This window comes from Prionailurus bengalensis, chromosome C1 (assembly GCF_016509475.1).
Source record: "Prionailurus bengalensis isolate Pbe53 chromosome C1, Fcat_Pben_1.1_paternal_pri, whole genome shotgun sequence".
NCBI classification, from domain to species: domain Eukaryota; kingdom Metazoa; phylum Chordata; class Mammalia; order Carnivora; family Felidae; genus Prionailurus; species Prionailurus bengalensis.
This window is the reverse complement of record NC_057345.1, coordinates 132,366,142-132,389,762: the sequence shown is the minus strand read 5'-3', so window position 1 is coordinate 132,389,762 and position 23,621 is coordinate 132,366,142. Positions and strand designations below refer to the sequence as shown.

Sequence of the window (23,621 nt, the reverse complement as noted above, 5' to 3'; positions counted from 1 at the left end):
ACCCGCTGACTTATTGAGGTAGATTCTCTGATCTGATTAGGAGACCTGAGAATCTACATCATTACTGCCTTGGGGGTTCCTATGTTTACAATATATACATTGTTCAATTATACATGCAATTAAAAAAAAGTAATTCTGTAGGACAGAAAACCTAAAACACAGTTTCCCAAAGTTTGTTTCCTGTTCTATTTACTAGGAAAATAAATGCTATCGCCCAAGACTATGTGATAAAGAAAGGGACACTATAGTTCCAAGAGAATCACTATGTCAGATTAAAGCATATTAATGGCTCTCACGATAAAAAAGATGATGCTTACTTTGTTTAACAAAGCATTTCACAATCTTGTAACCCTCTTGAAAAATGTGAAGTAACATTGATCAGGGAAGAATTTGTGGATAATAGAAGGGCAAAGCAAATTATGTCTGAATGAGAAGATCTATATAATTGAAGGGGAAGGAGAAGGGCCAGTGATCTCATGGAAACACAGAAGTGAAAATGTGGGACTGTAAATAATCCAACTTGAGCTGAGCGGACACATTTTTAAATAAATATTTTTAATGTTTATTTATTTTGAGAGAGAGAGAGAGAGTGCAAGCAAGGGAGAGGCAGAGAGAGAAGGAAAGAGAATCTCAAGCAGGCTCCACAGTGTCAGCACAGAGCCCAATGCGGGGCTTGAACTCCCTAATCGTGAGATCATGACCTGAGCCGAAATCAAGAATCAGGTGCTTAACCATCTGAGACACCCAGATGCCCTAGAACTGACACATTTTTTAATGGTGGGGAGTAACTGGAAGAAGTGCGTTTGTGCCTAAAAAAGGAGAGTTTGAATGGCAAGGACAGGATTTTAGGATGAGAGCTGTTAGAGAGTTTTCTGCGACTGATGTAACAGATGTTAGACACCATGAAATGTGCTCTTCCTATTCTTGGTATCTTGGTTCAAGGTGGTGATAAGACTAGCCAAAAAGAAAAAAAAAATTCAGATTACAAATAAAAATTTTAAATTGCTATTATATGGAGGTCTGACCATTTGGAATTCATAATTTACTTAATGACTTCAAAAACATTATATTCACATTCTGTAGTTTGCAATACTTTGTTGATAACATTTGATGGAGCAAACTTTTCTTTTTTTTTTCCTCTTTTTTTTTTTTTTTTTTTACTTCTGGGATGTTTTTTAATTATAATGCAAACACGTGTAGAGTAAATAGCTAAATAGAAATATGAATACTGCCTCTAATTAAGTCCAAATTGGCATGTTCTTTTTAATGTTACAGAAGTTATTGCAGTACTGCTTTAAATTTTTATTTGCTTATATTTAGTCTCAAAAACATCATGGTTGTATAGAAGCCCAAATATATTTGGTCATATCTAACATGGTTGAGAGAAGCTGGCATATGATATCATCTATTAAGGAAAAAAAATTGCTATATTAGTGTTACCAAGATTCAGAGTCAGTAAGGCAAGGAGGAATGTTCTGATTTCAATGAGATAAACTGTCTTTGCATTTTTACTTCTTTCTGATTCAGTTTCTTCCCCTTTATCTATACTGCCATTATCTCGGGCAAGACAGCAAGGTGTACCTCCATAAATTTACTAGAAAGAAACATATTGTGTGGTTTTCTAGACACAATGTGTTTGCTGACATATGTTTGCTTTATAAATAAAAGTATAATAATTCAAGATTTAAATAACTTAAAATAATTGAAGATTTAAGAAGTACACTTAATCCATTTCTGAAAGGCTTGATATCTAGTATTATTTGATGATTTGAGGTTTTCAATTTGTGCAGAACTACATAGATATACATAAGCATTGGGTAGCAATTCCAGTATCATCTTATACAAACTTGACTGTTGTATTTCCAGATTCAAATTTGCTTTTAAATTCTCACTCTCAGAGCTCTCTGTGAATCTCAGCTCTTGAATCTACTTTTCATTTAGTCCTTACCAGATAGATACATATTTCTCATTTTAACTGCCCTGCTTAATTAGGACTCTTAATGATATTTTGGCTAGTAAAGAACTTTTAAAAAATCTTTATAATCCATTATCCCCTGCCTTTATGCAGAACACCCCAAAATGATTGTCAGCACAAAAATGCCCATATTTCTTACAATTATCATTTATGTTCGCCCAGTATCTGATAAATGGTTTTCCCTCAAAACTTTTATTTTGTTATAGTGTGTGGTTAAAATGTCTACACATAACTATCACTGTCATAATGTATGAGAAAAAGTTTTCTTTAAGAAAAGTTTGATTTTAAACTAAATATGCCAGTTATAAACCATATAGAATAATTTTCATACCATATTATTTTAATTATACATTCTCCAAATTTGAAGAATTAATTGTTCATGGTTCTACACTGACTAAAAAGAAAAGAATGGATCTGGGGCAACTAATTGGGTTAGTAAGTTTCAGTTTTAGTGTTGGAACGTGAAAAGGACATTAAAGATCCTCTAACTCATATCTTGAATTGTAGAGAGAAGGAACATATTCAAAACATAAAGTGGCTTTTTCCACTATGATAAAAAATAATTGGTTTAATTAAATAGAAATTTCTCAGTAATTCCTGTCACTTATATAGTATTTACATTTTATGGGATGCAATATTTATGTTTACCTCAATTAGTTTTAGTAGCAATATAATTTTCTTCCTTTTATTGTTTTTTTTTCCCTACTATCTGAAATACCTTACTCTAGAACTTCCAATAACATAATTGAAATCAATGTTGTCCAACATATGATTATCTAGCACTTGAAATGTGGCTAGTATGACTGAGGAACAATTCAGTCTACTTAATTTTATATGATTTTAATGAATTTAAATGTAAAGAGTCACAATTAGCTAAAGGCTACCACACTGAACAATGCATATTCAGGAAAATATAAAGTACTCCTCCATAAATCATTTTGAATTTTTCACTGGTAATGAGCCAAAAGAAAAACGTGTATATCTAGATAGTGTTATTCCTCCAACATTACAGATGCAGTTTGAAGGCTTACCTCTGTTAGTTTTAGAGATCTGTACCTTGTTAACACTTGCAGATATATTATATGTTATATAATATACATATATGGGTTTGTGTGCTAAAGGAAACATGTTTAAAATTATATGGATATTTCAAAGTGTACTATATGTTTAATAAAAATCATAAGAAAAGCTTGCATTAAGGTATGCTTCTTAGAAGTTACAGTTCTTAGAGATACCAAGAATTAACTAGGGAATAGCTGAGAAAATAAGTGAAATATCATGTGATGTTTTACTCCCTGAGTGTCTGTAAACAAAATTGTTATTGATTTTTTTTCCTAGGTATTTGTATTGGATTGATTGCTGTGAGTATCCTCACATTGGCCGTGTTGGAATGGATGGAACCAATCAGAGTGTTGTCATAGAAACCAAGATTTCCAGACCTATGGCACTAACTATAGATTATGTAAACCGTAGACTCTACTGGGCTGATGAAAATCATATTGAATTTAGCAACATGGATGGATCTCATAGACACACAGGTTGGTCCAGTAACACAAATGACTCAGTATTTTATCAGTACGTACATTATTCATTTAGAAAATATGTACACACTTATGTATTCATTATATATAATTTTTCTCATTAAATTAATTTTGTAACTTAAGATTACATGATCATGTTCCTTTATGACAATATTGGTAAATAAGAATTAGATATATTTACTCAGAACTTCTGTAATCATGTATAAAAGTCATTGACAATATTTTCTCTAATTGTATCTTTCAAAGTAGTTTTTACAGTAAATGAACAATATTTTTCTTAGTTAATATATACATACAATCTTTAACGGATTGAGATAGAAGGTTATATGCCTGTAAACATAAGATTATTATTGCAATCTGGTAGGGCTAAGTTTTTTAAAAAAAAATAAGAGTATAGTTCTCGAAAGACAGTGAAGTAATAGCATTTAAAAGTTATCAATTCTACTGCATACATGATCAAATTTATTGTTATCTAATCAACAATGGCCACTAAAATTAAACTGGAAAACAGCCATCAAATTACAGTAACGTACAGGAAATTATTTGAATATGAATGAATATAAAATTCTACAGATACTTTACTTTTCTATTTTTTATAACTCTGAGTAGATTAAAAAACTCAATATAAAGGATATGAATGAAGCATTTAGATATGAGGAAAGTAACACTGGAATTAGGGATGACGGGGAGGTCTTAAAGAAAAATAGCTGAGGATGAGGGAATTCATAAGAGCAATGGAGAAGGACATGATGACAAAGACAAAGATGACAGGGATGTAACAGAAACCACAAATAATTCCAGTGAACACTCAAAATACTTTAGGGGTTTAAAGATGACACTTTTCCCAGAATGAAGAAGATAATTTTTTATTTATTTTTTATTTATTTTTATCTTTTAATATACATCCAAGTTAGCATATAGTGCAACAATGATTTCAGGAGTAGATTCCTTAGTGCCCCTTACCCTTTTAGTCCATCCACCCTCCACAACCCCTCCAGCAACCCTCTGTTCTCCATATTTAAGAGTCTCTTATGTTTTGTCTCCCTCCCTGTTCTTTTATTATTTTCACTTCCCTTCCCTTATGTTCATCTGTTTTTGTCTCTTAAAGTACTCATATGAGTGAAATCATATGATATTTGTCTTTCTCTGACTAATTTCACTTAGCATAATACCCTCTAGTTCCATCCACATAGTTGCAAATGGCAAGATTTCATTCTTTTTGATTGCTGAGTAATACTCCATTGTATATACATACCATATCTTCTTTATCAACCTATCTGCCAATGGACATTTGAATTATTTCCATACTTTGCCTGTTGTTGGTAGTGCTGCTATAAACATTGGGGTGCATGTGCCCCTTAAAAACAGCACACCTGTATCCCTTGGATAAATACCTAGTAGTGCAATTGCTGGGTAATAGGGTAGTTCTACTTTAATTTTTTGAGGAACCTCCATACTGTTTTCCAGAGTGGCTGCACCAGTTTGCATTCCCACCAGCAATGCAAAAGAGATCCTCTTTCTCTGCATCCTCGCCAACATCTGTTGTTGCCCGAGTTGTTAATGTGAGCCATTCTGACAGGTGTGAGGTGGTATCTCATTGTGGTTTTGATTTGTGTTTCCCTGATGATGAGTGATGTGGAGCATTTTTTCATGTGTCAGTTGGCCATCTGGATGTCTTCTTTGAAGAAGTGTCTGTTCATGTCCTCTGCCCATTTCTTCACTGGATTATTTGTTTTTTTGGGTGTTGAGTTTGATAAGTTCTTTATAGATTTTGGATACTAACCCTTTTTCTGATATGTCGTTTGCAGATATCTTCTCCCATTCTGTCAGTTGCCTTTTAGTTTTGCCGATTGTTTCCTTTGCTGTGCAGAAGCTATTTACTTTGATGAGGTCCCAATAGTTCATTTTTGCTTTTGTTTCCCTTGCCTCCAGAGACGTGTTGAGTAAGAAAGTACAGCAGCCAAGGTCAAAGAGGTTTTTGCCTGCTTTCTCCTTGAGGATTTTGATGGTTTCCTGTCTTACATTTAGGTCTTTCATCCATTTTGAGTTTATTTTTGTGTACGGTGTAAGAAAGTGGTCCAGGTTCACTCTTCTGCATGTCACTGTCCAGTTTTCCAGCACCGCTTGCTGAAGAGACTGTCTTTATTCCATTGGATATTCTTTCCTGTTTTGTCAAAGATTAGTTGGCCATATGTTTGTGGACCCATTCTGGGTTCTCTATGCTGTTCCATTGATCTGAGTGTCTGTTCTTGTGCCAGTACCATACTGTCTTGATGATTGAAGACAGTTTGAAGTCAGGGAAGACAAATGGCTTTTTACTGATGGCTTTTTATTCATCTTTATTGACCTAACATCACCTTTGTTATTAGGTGTTTTTATCTTCAAATAGTAAGAGGGACCTATCTTCACAGAGAGGTCCCAAAGAAAGCCCACACAGTAGCATGGTTTAGCTTATCAGGCTGCTTTCTTCTCTGGCAGTAAGCTTAGAACAACACCCTGGGTGGAGGGAAATGGGAGGAGATGATAAGAGAGGATTATTGATAATCTTATTGCCAGGTGAGACCTTGCAAATGTGTGCCAGTGTGCAGTCCTCAGAAGGATCAAGTCACGGAGTTTAAAAGTAAATGAATAAGTAAACAAATAAAAATAAAGGAGACAAAAGTCACTGAAGTCATACCACTTAATTATTTTGCCTAAGTTCTTCTCAGTTGATGTTTAAACAAATATATTATTCTAACTATCATTGCTGACAGAAAGCTTTTCAAGGTGCTTTTTTAAGGGTAAGAACATTGAGGTATCACAAGTGTAGTTGGATGAGTCACTTATTTAGGTGTTGGCAATCCAATTATAGAGATAAAGAAACTCATCAGGATGCAATTTGAGTGAAGAATTATTTAAAGATGACTTTAGGATTTTAATTACAGCAAAAGTAATGTTGACAAATCAGAATCACACTTAGCATTCAGCAGTTATATCTTCTCCAAAGAATCAATAATGAAATGTTCTGCAACATTCTCAGATGATATAATTGAAAGTTTTATTGTGGTAATCAGTATTTTCCCCATGTAACTAGGAACCCATTTATTTTTAGCATCTATATAAAGCTCTAGGTTGTTGTGAATGTCTTACTTTCTACTAAAAATGTTCACTGTACAATATTATTTAAACAAGTTTTGGTCAGATAAGTGAATATTGAAAACATATATTTCAGCATCAAATATTTGCCTATTTGCATTGGAGACTTCGTGTTTGAACACAAATTGTAGTTAAAAATGTTGTCTGTTAGAAACTATTGATTCCATCCCCGATTCATTATTAAAAATGATGTCAGATATGTGGGTGACTAATGCTTTGAAAACTTAATACAAAATTAAATATGTATAAATGAAGCATCTTTCAATCATGGTACTCGTGGTGACTTTGGGTAGAAGGACATATATAGCAGGGAGAAATAGCACTATATTTATTAGAGTAAAATATTTTGCTGAAAGATACCCAGGTATGATGTTATCAACATTTTAAAATTTGATTTTGAAAATACTTGGAGGCTCCAGGGGAGAAAAAGAAAGTAAAAGAGTTGATGCCATCAGAAGTATTTTCTCCTGAAGGCTTTCTCAGAAAGACTAATGAAAAATTCATTAAGCATCTTATCAGGCATCTGCCAATAACTGAATGTAAGCCAACAATTACCTAGTAGTTACTAATGAGCTACTCATTGTAGGCAGCCTAAATTATGCTAATTCCACAGTCAGTGGAAAAAGAGGCATTCATTTGTCATGTTTGTGAAGGGGAGTAGCATTTTTATATTTCTCGCACTTTCCTGGTAAAGACATAGAGAATGCTGTGGTTTCTTGATTGTGTATTTGGAGGTGGAAAATGCGACTTTGACATCAATAGTAACTTTCCCATTAGTTTGGTCACTGATCTCTTTTCTTATTCTCTTAACTAGACTAGTGTTATTGTTCTCATTTATTCTTAGAGAGTGGGACCGAAGCTTATTAAGAGTGGGATATGTCAGTCATGACAAAGTAATTTGAGAATATGAAAGATATATGAGAAATTTCAGAATTTTGGCTTCCATTTGATAAGCCAAATCTTAATAATGGAGAAAAATTAAACCATGACAGTTTTTTTCCTCCAAACATATTCTTATTTGACCATTCAGTAATTTCATACATAAAACATTACTTAATTATTATTTATCCAGCCTAAGAAATTCTAAAAATTCAGAATTCTATGCCCTAAACAATAGATCCGATTACCTCCATGGTATATGTGACTTACAATTTGCTTAAGAATTTCCATCTATCTTTCTCTGCTATCTCCTCTACCCCAACCCACCTTCCTACCAGTCTAAACACCACATTGCAAAATTAAATAAACAAATAAACAGTCAGTTTGCCAGCTTAGGCACATCTAGATGCAATCTTAGTCTTGTGAACCTCTTCCTAATGCCTCTGTATATCATTTTTCTGGTATTTACTATAATAATTATATATTGATATGGTTTAATAAAATGATGCCATAGAATATTATATATGCTCCTGGATGACTGAGTTTTATTTAAATCAAATTTTCATTAGTTCATTTTTTTTTTTTTACTTTTTGATTTCTTCCCTTTCGATCTGCCCATTCAGTCATTCATGTATTCATTCAACAAATATTGATGGCTCTTTCGATGCCATGTCTTATCTTATGCTAGGCTCTCAAGTTACAAAGATGAATACATTTGTGGTTTTAAAGAACTTGTAATAATGGAAAATGCTAATATGCAAGTAAAAACATAAATTAGATTGGGGTTAGAGGAATATGCAAAATATTTTGAAAATGCATGGAGTAGTAAGAAAGCTATTGCTGAAGTAAGGGAATCTTTGAGAAATGTGAGATATTGGTACAAGTTCTCCATATGGTGAAATGTATAAAGGATTCTTCACACAGAGGGAACAGCATGTAAAAAGATGTAATAGAGTCTTGAAGCAGCATGAGGTTTATACAATTTGGCCATGACTAGAAGTTATATAAGAGGGAGATAATGTCACTAGATGAACATGGGCAAATTTAGGCTAGATTGTGACAGACCTTGTATGCTAAATAATTTGGAATTTATTCTCTAGGTCATAGGGAGCCATTGATGGTGTTTAGCTGAAAGAGTGCTGTCATTAAACTTGACAACAGTGTAGAAAATGAAAGACCCTAGAAAAGCAACCAATTTAGAGGCTGTTAAAATATTTTAGGAGAAAATATTTGAAGTGATTATAGCTGTGGGAATGGGGATAAAGTATTACATTCAAAAGTTAATTGGATAAAAAACATAGGAGAGAGATGCATCTGTAAGCCTAAAATAGCAGAAATATTGGTGGTCGAGGTGCAAATATTAAGTGAATATTTTATATTATGCACTTATCTAGGGAAAAAGAACTTGTAATTTTGATGACATTAGTATCACATATATTTGTCCATTTTACGAGGAATTTAATAAGTACCAAATTAGGCATAACTTAGAGATTCTTCTTGAAAAGCTCTGCTTTGATGAGAGGTACATTAACTTTAACAAAAGGGTCAGCATAAGAGGTATTCTAAGGATGTGATTAAACAACCTCTAATGTAATGTATCTTTCCCTAAAAAGCATTTCAGAACACCTGACAATTTATCTGGAAGAAAGATTGAAATTGAATGATTCTTTCTCTTCTTACTTTCACTTGAGATATAAAATACATCTAGTTAAAGATTAGATAGTTTTAGAATATTCTTGTATTTAAATGCTTAGTGTTTAAATGTATGTGTCTTTATATAAAAATAAAATATTCTAAATATATACATAATAATATTCTTGTAGGTATATATGTTTGGGACTGATTCCTACCAGTCTCAAAGTGCAACAATCCTCAGAGAATTTTAGGCTTTGATTTTGGATAAGAAGTAATAAACCTTTAGGGACCAGGGTGACTTAGTCTGTTAAGCATCTGACTTCTGCTCAGGTCATGATCTCTCGGTTCGTGAGTTCAAGCCCCGTATCAGGCTCTGTGCTGACAGCTCAGAGCCTAAAGCCTGCTTCTGATTCTGTGTCTCCCTCTCTCTCTGCCCCTCCCCTGCTCATGCTCTGTCTCTCTTTGTCTCTCAAAAATAAATAAAGGTACTAGTTCATTTGGGATAGTAAAGAGAACAAAAATGTTGCTTAAAAATGTACACCCTGCTTTAGTGGGACATTTTGATGTTACAGTTTGTTATTTCCAAAGTAACTGTATCTCCTGCCTATAGACAAACATCTAGATCTTATTTCAAAATTTGTGCTGCAAATTTCTGAAATGAGACAAAAGTAAAGATCTTTTGTCATTGATTTCATGCACTTTAAAAAGTAACAGCCTTCTCTGAATGAACTATCTATGAAATAGGTTATATAATATCTCCTGAGAAAAAATTTTTTCGATAACTTTGCATAGCTACCCCAACTCAGAGATTTCATTTTCCATTTAAGGAAAGAAAATTAAATTCCACAAAATTCTAGTCTTTAGAACAAAATTTCATTCTGACTGCTTGTATCAAACTACATGACATCACATTTCATTTTCTTCCTATTCTGTTACAGGTGCCATTGAAGTTGAGATACCTTAGAGAGGTAGCTATTTTCTTGACAAAAAGGCTGAAAATAGTTTGTGATTAGTATTAACAATAGGGTGAGCTAAGAAAAAGATATGTTTGACCGTGAATTTTTCAATTTATTTATTCAAATAAATAAATAAAATTAATTTTTTCTAGCAAATATTTATCAGAATATACTTCTTTGTATCCCAGAATGATTTAACTTGTGTAAATTCAGTTGGTCACATACATATTTTATCCACCATACTGGAAAAATGCATACTCATAACTGCTAATTTCTCTGAAAAGGAATCGTTGGTTATGATTCCAAACAACAGTTTATCACTGAACTGTCTTTTAGTCTGTGGACAGATTGTTGAAAATTTCATGCAATTATGTTGACTATGGCTCCTCATTTATTTCTATATTCCTTGACCTGAAGAACCTTACATTGAAGTGTCAATATTGTAGTCCACCTCAATTGTTTGTTTATTGTTCTGAGAATCCAGTTTGTGTTATGAGGGGGCAGTTCTGTGTTTGGATTTAAAAATCCAAATCATAATCCATGCAGTGATCATCTAATTAATGTTGGAAAAGGAATCCAAGTCTCAGCATGCTGCTGGTGAAATAGCATAAATATACATGCGAAGGGTTTTGTTCTAAGAAGTCACTTTGAAAACACTGAAAAAAACAATGGGAGCATGTTGTGCTTATGTATTTTGAAACTCAGTAGCTCTTGCATTTGGGCCTGTAAAATATTTAAATACACACTGAAACCAAAAAAGGAAGGGAATCTAATAAACACCACTCTCCAAATTTACAATATTCTAGAGTGTTTCTTTCTTGGTAGGATATTTCATTTTAGTACTTTTGGAAAAAAAATCTCTATCATTCACAGACCATTGCAAACAGTAGACTTCACAGGCTATTTTATGCCAATGGTGTTGATGTGCTGCTGTTTACAATACAATAAAAGTTAATGGAAGGGAGCAAAATACAATTCAGTTACTATAGAAATGTTCCTGAAACAGTAAAATAAATTGAAATTAACTGCCATTTCTAAAAAGTCTTAGAATTTCAGTGTCAATCATGTCTTTCAGTTTTGTTCCTTGAATAGCACATGTTACCTTACATTGTGTATATGTTTAAATAGATTATTATTTTGCAAATGCCACATATATTCCATATACTTTTTGAAATGGGAAATTTTAAGTATTACCCTAGTATGAATTTTAAACCACTTTCAAAAATCTTATCCATCTTAAATAAGAGGCAGTGGGGTATGGGGATCAGTAGGTCTGGCTTTGTTCCAGGTTACTCTCTAAACAGGTTGCTTTGCCACAGTATGGTTCAATGTTTTTATCTATAGAATGGGGTTTTTTATTTAATAAATGACTTTCTAACATTTCTTAAAGGAATTTAGCTGAGGTTGGAACTGGGAGAGAAGACTGTTTTATCAATTACTTCACCTACTTATGCTTAGGACTACCTAGAGCACATTTTTTTATTCTGGAACCATATTTGTAATTGTAAGAATTTGCAAAACCCAGATAGTAAACTCATGTAAATGGCTCTATTGATAACTGTCCCATAAATAAAGTCCTTTTTTTAAGCTTCACAAACACATTCCTAGTGCATGTGTGGGGGCTATCATAACTCCTATATTTAGTTCTGATAATCGCCTCTGAAAACACATTGCCAAATGTCTATGAAGATTTGTACCACCAGCAGAAAAATTCAGAACCTTTCAAAGCAACAGTACTATATGTTTACCAAGTGCACAAAGCAATGTTGCTTTGTTTAGAGACTGGAAAGCAGTGTCCTGGTCAAGAGATGATATTTATAGGCAGAGTCTAGTTTTCAAAATAAATGTACTACAATTTGCATTGTCTGTGCTATAAATACATTCATTAACACAAATACTCTTTTTAGGTATTAAATATTGAAATGGCCATATTTGACCTTCTATTATGAATAACTTAAAAATATGTAGATGAGAGAGGGTGCCTGGGTGGCTCAGTTGTTTAAGTACCTGACTTTGACCCAGGTCGTGATCTCACAGTTTGTGAGTTTGAGTACCAAATCCGGTGAGTTCGAGTTCCACTTCGGGTGAACGTGAGTTCCTCTTTGGTTAAAACACAAGCCCTGGGGGAGCCCCACTTTGTCTCTCTCACTCTCATTCTCTCTTTCTCTGCCTCTCACCCACTTACGCCCCCCCACCTCAAAAAATATAGATGAGAAATGAGAGAGAGGAAGTTGTTGTTTTATTAAACCACATATTCTTAATCTATATGGAGAATGTGTATTATTTGAAGTGGATGCCTTTAGCCTCTTACTAATGGCTTTAAAGAAGAGCTCTGAATACAGCACTAATTTCTATATTCTCCATCTATATTACATTCATTTCAATAAGTATACATTTAAGTGTCCCAGTATACACTAATTCATTAAGGAAGGACATATAACTATTGTTTGGATATTTGATCAGTGTTTAAAAGATGTCCTCATATTATAGAGTCTCAGGTAGTAGCAGCTGAGATCTGGTATGCACTATGGCATATGCCAAATAGAAGAAATTTATTTTTTATTCCCTTCAAGGTTTCACTGATGGATAAACTTTTGGAAAAATTGTGTTCATATTGGAAAAAGTAAATTTTGAAATTCTATCATAATATTTGGAAATGTTGGCTATCCTTAGTGTTCTTGCCATTTCTTAATGCCTTTATTCATTTCAAACAATGGACTTTGGGCCCATTTGCCTGAAATTTTATTTATAATACTGTTACCATTAAGTAGGGTTGTGTTAAAGAATAGGCAGGAAAAGTGTTCATGGAGGCAAATATTAAATGGAACGTTTCGTACCCTATTGTGGATAGTTCTGAGGAAGTACTTAAAAGAAAAAGAGGATTCTGCAATCAATAACACTGAAGGGGATGCATAATTACTGACAAAGAACAAATGTCTTTGGCCCTAAGGTTATATAAAGCACTTTCTTTTTGATGGGGTGTTGGTAGCTACAGCTACTGGCTCAGCAGTCATGCTCTGGAAATTAGTAGACTGTGGCCATTTTGCCACCCACCCAGTCTTCTCTGTCACTTCTCATAAACTAAAATCCATTATCCACCCACTTACTGACCACTGTCATGGATCTCCCACTTTCTTTGGCACATTAAACTACTTTCTTTCATCATCTAATTTTATTGTGTGTTTTCCAGCGTACATTTTCTTTAGCCTTACTTTAATCTCACCTCATTTTTTCAATGCTAAAAGTTTCTCTCTTTTTCATTTCACCCTTTTGTTTTTGTTTGTTTGTTTGTTTGTTTTCATGCTCTCTTCCATTAATTCATGCCCTAGCTTCTCTACGTAGCTTGTTGTACGTTATTTTTCTGGAATGGTGTGAGGGAAAAATGTTAGTATCAAGGTCTCTCAGAATAGAGGATTAGTGAGCATCCTGATCCTCTTTTCTGAAGACAGATGGTGTTTTCATCAAGCTCAATAGTTTGTACCGTACTGCCTAGGCAATGAGTGTCGTTGATTGTTTTTGATCTGGGAAGAGATATAAGAGATAAAAAATATGTGTGTACATTTCGGATGCCAGGGTGGCTCAGTCTGTTAAGCAACTGACCCTCGACTTCAGCTCAGGTCATGATCCCAGAGTCTTGGAATTGAGCCTTTCACTGGGCTCTGCACTGACAACATGGAACCAGCTTGGGATTCTCTCTCTCCCTCTCTCTCTAACCCTCCCCTGTTCATGCTTGCCCTCTCTGTCTCTCTTTCAAGATAAATAAACTTAAAATGCAAATATATTTCATATATATATATAATACTACCTGGAGGGAGTTCTAGTTGGCCTACCTTTACTTCTTTGCCATGTTCCAAGTTCTAGAATGCAGACCTCTGGACTGAATCACCAAGGTTCTACATCTTCTGCCTTCAGGTTGAAATGAATCCATGGGAAACATTGACAGGAGATTAGAATGTGGATGGAGGAAGATGTTGTAATATTTATTTATTTCCTTTCCCTCTTGCTTACCCACAGTGGTTTGGCAGTGGCTGAGTTCCTTCACTAAATGACCACTGTTCTTATTGCATGGCTCTTTTCCACTAGCCATAGCTTTCACCAGGTTCTGGTAACAGACCTAAGCAAAAAAAAAAAAAAAAAAAAAAAAAAAATCCATCATCAGTACCTGACCATACCGATACTTCTGTAAATAATTCATTTATTCTTTTCAATTATCATTTAAAATTTATTTTCTATATGCAATAAGAAATCCGGCTGCTCTAAAAGAGATAGGAAAAGGTTAAAAACAATAAAAAAGTTGGAATAATTTTGCAGTATTTCAGGAACTTGAGCCTTAGGATAATATTATCAAGAATCAGACAGTAGAAGTCTTAAAATGCATTAAAAAAGAAAAAAATGACAGAATTTCATGTTTTATCTAATATAATTGTTAACTTTAAAATTTTAAGAGATTAAATTTCTAAACCTAGTTGGTCATACACTGACAACTATTAGGGCATTTTCTTCCAAACAATGCATAAATTCTTTATACTCAAAAGGAAAAAAATAGTAATGCTCAAGTTAGTCTGTAATTTTGATGGTTAGTGGTTGCATTCTATGAACCCTGTTTTACTATAAAAAATATTGCTAAGGTTTTGTTAGTAATTTTTTAATGTTTATATAAGAAAAAGAGAGAGAGCGTATCTCTGGTGAAATTTCTATTTTAACCCATTGGGCAAAGTAGTGCTTAATCTGCCATTATCCCAATATTATATTCTACCTATAGCACCAACTATGACATTTTAACTCTACAAAAGATGGACACTGTGTAATTTGTGCATTTTTTTCTTAAGTATTTAAACTAGATAAGTTGAAATACAAAATTAGAAAGATGTTATCTAGGAATACACTTGTTTAGCATGATGAATGCTATCGCAAAAAAAATGAATAATCAAGAGTATTGTAATAGAATAACTCTAACTGTGAGGCATTGGTTAAGCCAAAAGCATATTCTGGATTTCTACCTTTTCTATTTGCCATAATTACTAGGAACATTAATAGGATAACATCCAACCTGACTAAAAAGGAAAAACTCCAGGGGTGCCTGGGTGGCTCAGTCAGTTAAGCATCTGATTTCAGCTCAGGTCATGATCTCATAATTTGTGAGTTTGAGCCCCACATCAGGCTCTGCACTCACAGTGTGGAGCCTGCTTGGGATTTTCTCTCTCTCTCTCTCTCTCTCTCTCTCTCTCTCTCTCTCTCTCCCTCTCTCTCTCTCTCTTTGCCCTTCCTCAACTTGAGCTTTCTCTTTCACTCAAAATAAATAAATAAACTTAAAAAAAAAAGGAAAAACTCCATAAAGAGTATTCTTTGATTTATTTTTTTGCAAAACACCAACTTCTTTATTCTGATAGATATAGTCTATAAGATAAAAATTAGGAGCCTAGTACTTGAGTGAAATGCTGGAAATAGTACAATAAATAAGGCTCTTATCCGGAATAGAGACTTAACTACAGAAAGCAGCTTTAAAATAGGCTTTAAGGATATAATAAATACCTGTTAAACTGCAGCCCACACAATAGTTCTATTTTTTCTGTCCTTTTTTTAATATCTACTGAATCCCTATAAACGAAAACTTCCTAAGTTTATTTTTCACATTTGTGTTTTAATTAAGCAAGTGCAGTCTTCTATATGACAATTGGTCACATTATTTTTCTCTTAAAAAGGATAGCCTTTATTGTTTTTAGCAAACATTGACTACTTTTTCCATAAACACAACCACATCTCAGTGAATTTGTTAAATGTTTCTTTCATGCCATCACATTCCATGTTTATATTTATATGGACTTATTATTATGAACTTATTATGAATTATATATGAATATATAGTTATATATGTAATATATGTATTACAAATGTGCATGCATGCATTTTATAAATGCATGTATACATATATGCATACATATTTACAAAGCAAAAATAAGTAAACAAATAAAGAGACAACCAAAAATAAGCAATTTTATTTTACTCATTCTAAATCAGAAAAGTTTCTTATACCAAAATATATGATGATTTGGCTTGGAACATCTCTTTTAATCTCAATGCGGCCTAAATTCAACATCTGTTGATGGAAAAACTAACATGACATGCATTTATTTATACTTATCATTTAGCAGTTAATATATGGCAATTTTTTTTCACAGAAGCTTAAGCAAATAGTCAAGTAACTTGTTGTAGAGATTTAAGTCCTAAAGAAGAAATAAAGCATACTGCCAACTTGTGAGCTGAACTCCTAGAAAGGCAATATAAAAATATTTTGTTTGTTTATTTTGCTTTATTTTGTTTTGTTTGATTTTCATGGGCATTGTTTGTGGCTCTTAAGTGAACTTTTCACCATCTCTTAGAGAATAGATTGTTGGAGCTACTATAGTATTAGATGTATGGGAATGGATTTCATCTCGTTAACTCAAGTTGGTGTTTTTACTTTGTTTTCTCAAGAATAAATATTCTGGTGGTTGTATGTGATGCTGTTAGGGAAATAAACATGTTTGCCAAATGAGCAGTCCTGGAGCGGGCTTATAAAGCCACTAGAGTGACATTCCTATTCTTTACGCCAATATCAAATAAGGGATTAAATCAAACAGATGGTCACTGTGGGCAAATGGGCTAATTTTCTTCACTTTGACCTTTTCTATATTCTCTGTACATTCAGCTGTGTGCCATCCTTCTTCTGAAATAAGAGTTCACCTTTCTGATCTCCATAAATTTATATTGATTATCTGATAACAGAGATTTTTCTGGTGAGTAATCACTATAAGATTAGGGATAGTAAACTTGTCCAGTACTTAATTTTGCCCATGTCTGAAAATCACAGAAAAAGAATCGCTTAATTTCAATCAAGTAATTAAGTCAACTGACTTTCATATGGAGCTTATGAAATTAGTCATTGCTTTGTATACTTCTAGTAGCTTACTAAGGCTGCTATAACAAAATATACAAGCTGGGAGTCTTAAACAACAGCAGTTTAGTTTTTCACAGTTCTGGAGGCTGGAAGTCCAAGACCAGGGTGGTGGCAGGCTTGATTTGTTCTGAGGTCTCTTTTCTTGGCTTATAGATGGTCGTCTTCTTCCTGTGTCTTCACATAACCTTTTCTCTGTATGTGTACTCCCCTGGTGTCTGTTTCTCTCTTATAAGGACACTGGTCACATTGGATTAGGACCCCACTCTTTTCTGCCTCCAGATACAGTCATCCTGGGGGGAGGAGGAAACAGTTCAGTCTATACCAACACTTTATCCTACTAGGCTGGCTTTCTTGAAAACAGTGCTAATAGGTAAAGTGGCAAAGAACTCAACAGCCAGAGTCTGATTTAGATTTTCATTTACTTGTTTTTAATCCCCCTCTTTGGTCAAATTACTTAAATTTTCTAGATCTTAGCTTTCCCATCTGCAAAGTGAGATCTATCTACTATACAATAAAATTATGAATATTAAATAAGATATATAAAGTAGATATCGTATCACAGGGTTTCTCAACCTCAGAACTATTAATATTTGAGTGTGATCATTTTTTTGTTTTGGGGCCAGAATTGCCTCCCCCTCCCACTGAGAACCACACTGGCCAACTTCCTAGTATCAAAGTGCTTAACAAATGTCAGCCATAGTTACTTACTGAATAGTTACAAAAAACTACGCAACATTGGAGATGTTCATAGTTAAATTCTTACAATGACTCTACTTTTTATATATACATTAAATCTCTGGTGGACAGAGATTCTTTTAAAATGATGATTAATTTTTTGAGCCTGTATTTAATGATGAGATTATTTACTTTGCATCTAAGGAAATGTGAGTTGATCTTTCTGGGGGTTTCAACTTACTCTGCCAATTTTCATTTTATTTTGAAAATTTCCAAACATACATATATGTTGAGAGATTGTTGTAATCACCCATCACCAAGATTAACCTGGTTTTTAACATTTTGCCACATTTGTTTTATCTTTCTGGAATGAATCTGTACACCTAAAGAGGGAAAATGGGAATAGTTTGTATAAGTAACTCAGATATAATTCATTCTGGTAAAGTGTCCTTTTCATCTTTCTATCCAATTCCACATATCATTGTAGTGATAGACTCCATGCCTGTAGGAATACACAGATCATTCAGTTTGAGTACTTGCATCAAAAGTGTACACATATGGATTTTGCTTGAGTTTTACTGCCTTCATAGGCATAGTATCTATTCTGAGATGGAGTTCTGGCTAGACCCTACAGTGATAGTCATCAGTGGTTTAACGTGTAATCTGTTTGGAGGAGTCTCATCTTATTGCTTTTATTTCTATTTCTCTGAGTGATAGTGAATTCTCTGACCACATTTGGCCCAGTTGAACAAAACTAACCAATTGTGCTTGAAATTTTGATAGTTTTTCAGTTACTACTCAGGAATATGCCATACAATAATTCTCAGTCATGAAAATCTGTTATAAAAAGGTACTTATTGCTGGGCTTACAGTACCTTTTTTCATTAATGAACAGTTTCTCAGAATTTCTAATAGATCTGAAAATAAATATGGAGAAATATTGGAATGCTTGTGCAAATTAAGGAATTTCCATTTTTTTATTTATTGCTTTTGAAAATTTTTTGAAGAAAATTCTATCATATTTTAAAGTTACTTAATCTTAAATCACCAAACAAATTTATTATATCTCATGTACCTTTTAGGACCCTGGAATCTCTTGAATGAAAAATTCACATTTGTGATGCTCAATCTACTCTTCACATTTAAACCTAGTCCTATAATGAAAGTATAATTAGGAAATAATTTTAACCTGCAACTAAACAGTTTTATGACTGTTAAACCTGCCTAATACATTGTGGTCTGTCACACTTATTTTCCTTCATCCCTATGCCAGCTCATCTTGCATGTAGAAATATTCATAAAATCTCAGTGACTAAAAATAGTTTATAGTAGTCTTATAGTCACTTTATCTCCAAGGAGGTAAACATCTCATCCTGGATATATAATTTAATCAATTTGAAAGTGGGAGAAAACAGTACAATGACCTGTAGATTTAAGGATTTAAGTTGGGAAAAACTGGATGGATGGAGATATATATATATATATATATATATATATATATATATATATATAAAATGGTATTTCTTTCTGTTGAAGCCTCCATTATTTGTGAGCAGGATTGCATTCATTTCTTCCTAGTGGTCGAATCAGGCTAACTCTGAGCAAAGCAAACTCCTGTGCCAGATCCTGCATTCTCTTAACCGGTAATAAAGAACCTTGCTGGCCTGACAGGTTGTCACAGCAATTATTCACATGAAGTTCTGTAGCAGTTGTATCTGTCAGCCCATGTAGTATTGAATATTTTAACTGGCAGTCTTCCAAGACTGAACATTAATCTTACCATCTCCTATTACAGTCCCTAATCAAGATATTCCAGGGGTGATTGCACTAACATTGTTTGAAGACTACATCTACTGGACTGATGGGAAAACCAAGTCACTCAGCCGTGCCCATAAAACCTCTGGAGCAGACAGACTCTCACTGATTAACTCATGGCATGCCATCACAGATATCCAGGTGTATCATTCTTATAGACAACCTGATGGTAATTATTCTTTCCATGATTTCCATAAGCGCATCAACATCTTTTAGTAACATTCCATTTTTGTTTCCTCCATGGTTAAGTATAAATTTATTTTTGAGAATGAGTACCAGATTTCATTATGTAGCATAATTGTATAGGATGAATTCAGTTGATACCAAATATGTCTATTAAGGAATATGATTAGAAACTCAATAATAGTACAGAGAATTGTTAATTTGTTGAAACATTAAGTTGAAGTGACAATAATACATGTAGTTGGAGAAATAAAGAATGCATTCTTGAAATGATTTATTTACAAAATAGTCATAGGATCCTTACTTTCTGGAATGCTGGGTAAAAGGAATTATATTTAAGTATCTATGGGGCTCTAAAAATGAGGAATATATCAAATTTGCTTCAACATATGTCTAGTAGGAATTCTATCAGGCCTTATGGAATAAATATTTGATTATTTTGCTTAAAACACTATTTGGCTTAGAAAACAAGGCCACTACACTATTAGTTGTAGCTCATTGTTCCATTGTTTTATTTTACATTTATATTTCGAAACATATGTTTGTCTTCATCCAAAATGCTTTTAGTCTGTATTTTTCTGATGGACAAGTTTTTTATACTAAAATGCTTGTTTTTGTGAAATGTATCCTTAAAGTTTTTTAATGGCAAAATTAATGCCATTGGACAATGAGTAAAATTTATCATAAAATACAATTATATTTATGACCTTGATGAATTCTTGATTATAAAATTCTACAACTTATGAAGTTTAAATGTCCTATCTCTGATCCCATGCTATATTATTGGTCTTGATTATTCTGTTTTCTTGTTTCTTTCTCATCTATAGTCTCTAAACATCTCTGCATGATTAATAATGGCGGTTGCAGTCATCTGTGCCTCTTAGCCCCCGGAAAGACTCATACCTGTGCATGTCCCACCAACTTCTATCTTGCAGCTGACAACAGGACTTGCTTATCCAACTGCACAGCCAGTCAGGTCAGTAGAGGTCTAGAAATCATTTCATGGGGTGTATTATCGAGCTGTTAGAAAGATTTTGCCTGAACTTTGTTTATTGGCTTAAACCATTTTGAAATGTCATTTTTTCGTTGTTGTTTAGCATAACATTTTATACATCATATAGAGGGGTCACAGAGTAAGGGAAAAGCAATCAGTGTATATCATTAGAATGAGACCTTAGGAAATAGAGGAAAAAAGAGAAACAAAATCAAACCTGAAAACCATTTTTACACAGCTCTGCACAGAACAGTGGTTCAGATCATGAGTGGCCATAACAGAACCATCAGAAGAGATCTGACATATTTGATGAAGGCAAGGTGGTTGAGGCATAGCTATATGCAGCTTAAACAAAGAAAAAATTCTCCCTAGATAATCTGCTCTATCACCATCTCTGCTCCTCTCCCATTCCTCAGAGCAAGTGATGTGGAAAAGATGAATTAGACAAAAAGTAGGTTTCTAGATATTTGTATTGAAATATTATATGATCTAAATAATTTCATTCTAAAACCTCTTTTTCTTCAGCATGTAATTGTTTTCAGTAAAGGCATTAAAATTTCTACTCGATGGTAGTTGCATGAACTTAACATTATTACTTTCAAATTTTAGGTAACAGTCATATGACATTATAAGATTTAATTTTGTTATATTTGAGTCATTCTGTTATTTAAGATAAAATTGTCAAAGAAACTATGATTTTTTTTTAAATTACTAAATTTGTTCTTGGAATTCTGTGTCTTGAATTTGCTAGTTTTCTAATTCTAGCAGTTAATTCATGGCACAACACTGAATTTCTCTCAGGATGTGCTTATTTTCAGAATGGAGAAGCTAATACGAGTTCACCCAGCTTCTCAAGTTATCACTATGAGTATCACCATTAAAAAATGGTATAAATGCAGAAGACCAGACCACTTTGAGGAAGGCAGTATGTGTGGAGGTTAAGGCACATACACTGAAGCCAGATTCACTGTGACTGTAACCCTGACTCTGCTTAAATTGGCTGAATTTATCCTGGGTTTGTTATTTAGACTGTTGATGCCTCAGTTTTCTCATATTTTAAATGGAAATGTAATATATCCAGGCCACTATTTTGGCGATTCAATGGAAAAAGTCTTGGTACACAGTAAGTGCTGTTATTGCCCTTGTCCTGTAGTGAGTGCAGCCAAAATGTATTTAAGGGGATTTGTGCACGTAGTGTCAGCTGCCATCAGGAGGTTCTGATGTGTAATTGGAAGCACAGGTCACAGTTTCTTCTTTCTTTACAAAGTGTGTTCTAATTATAGTCCCCTGTTTGTGTAACTAAAATACATTATCTTTAGAGAACTAGATATTTAAGTCACAGTGAGACATGAAATAAGCAACTTAATTATTCCTAGAGAGAAAATTTAAGGGAGAAATCACAGGTTTTTAAATATTTTTTTCATGTTTATTTATTTTTGAGAGAGAGAGGCAGAGAGAGAGAGGGAGACGGAGAACCTGAAGCAGGCTCCAGGCTCTGAGCAGTCAGCACAGAGACAGACGTGGGACTCAAACTCAAGAACTGTGACATAATGATGTGAGCCAAAGTCGATGCTTAACTGACTGAGCCAACCTGGCACCCGGTTTTTAAATATTTTTAAATATAACTCCTGTTAGTGCTGTTTAGTTTAGACAAATCTCCTGCTTAAACTCCAGGTTATTCTGAAGTAACCTCCGGTCCTTTGTTCTGGAGTGGTTCATGAGTCACTCTATTGAGGTAACACTGGTCTTAGGTGACTTGGTAGAAATGATGCCTGCCTACCCTACTTCTAGTGTGATGAGCCTCAGGAGCCAGCCAGAAATAGAGTAAAGCCAAAGGCTGCCTGACACCCAGAGGAATACCTCAAATAGTAGGACATAGGGAGTAAAACATCAGCCTTTATATAATCATAAAAGGGATAAAACCTTTCAAATTATAATATAAGATAACCTATAGTTATATTCAGTGACAAAAAAAAAATCAGATCAATGAAATGAATACCCAGAAAAAAATTACTCATGTAATTAAATTATTTCCCAGTTTGGTATCAATGGTGACATGAGGAAAATATTTACAACTTTAAAATACCCCAATAGTGTTTTTACATGAATTTTTTTAAAAATTCAAGAACAAGACAGAACATCAGTGAACCAAATTGTGGGTCCAATATCTTTGTTGCCAGCAGTACTTCCTGAAGAGTCGTCACTTAATTTTTTTCATTTTTATGAAAAACTTAATGAAGAACTATTAATGCAATCCCTTAGTGGTTATCCCAGCAAGTCTTATGGTTTATGCAACCATTTGATGCTGATTTTTTCCTGATGCAGTGAGAAAAGGAAAGAAACTCGACTGTACACTTCTTGCAGAAAAGTCGGTTCATAGAAACACAATTTTTAGTGAGTTTTGAAATTGAAGTAAAGCAAATAATATAGACATTTTAGAATCATACTATTAAACACTCTGACCAAAATGTTACATTTTAAATTTATCTTACCCAAAGATTTTTATTTTTTAACTCTAATGAATGCAACCAATGATATATCCCTTGAATGATACTGATTTTTAGAAAAATAAAATAGAGAGGGGGCAAGATGGCAGGTTAGGAGGACGCTGGGCTCGCCACACGTCCTGGTGATCACTTAGATTCCATCTACACGTGCCTAAATAACCAAGAAAACCGCCAGAGGATTAGCAGAACGGAGTCGCCGGAGCCAAACGCAGAGGAGAGGCCCACGGAAGAGGGTAGGAAGGGCGGCGAGGCGGTGCGCGCTCCACGGACTGGCGGGAGGGAGCCGGGGCGGAGGGGCGGCTCGCCGGCCAGGCAGAGCCCCCTAGTCTGGCTTGCAAAAGCGGAGGAGCCTGATGGACTGTGTTCCCACAACAAGCGCGACTTAGTGT

General features: G+C 34.0%; 1 protein-coding gene across 1 annotated transcript in view; it reads left to right on the top strand.

The window, feature by feature from the left end:
- Positions 1–23,621, top strand: part of LRP1B (LDL receptor related protein 1B) — a 1,901,338-nt gene that overhangs the window by 1,647,860 nt on the left and 229,857 nt on the right. Inside the window, exons 60-62 of the mRNA XM_043576625.1 lie at positions 3,314–3,513; positions 19,529–19,717; positions 20,559–20,707. Coding sequence (XP_043432560.1) covers positions 3,314–3,513; positions 19,529–19,717; positions 20,559–20,707 — 538 coding nt within the window. The remainder of the gene's footprint in view (positions 1–3,313; positions 3,514–19,528; positions 19,718–20,558; positions 20,708–23,621) is intronic.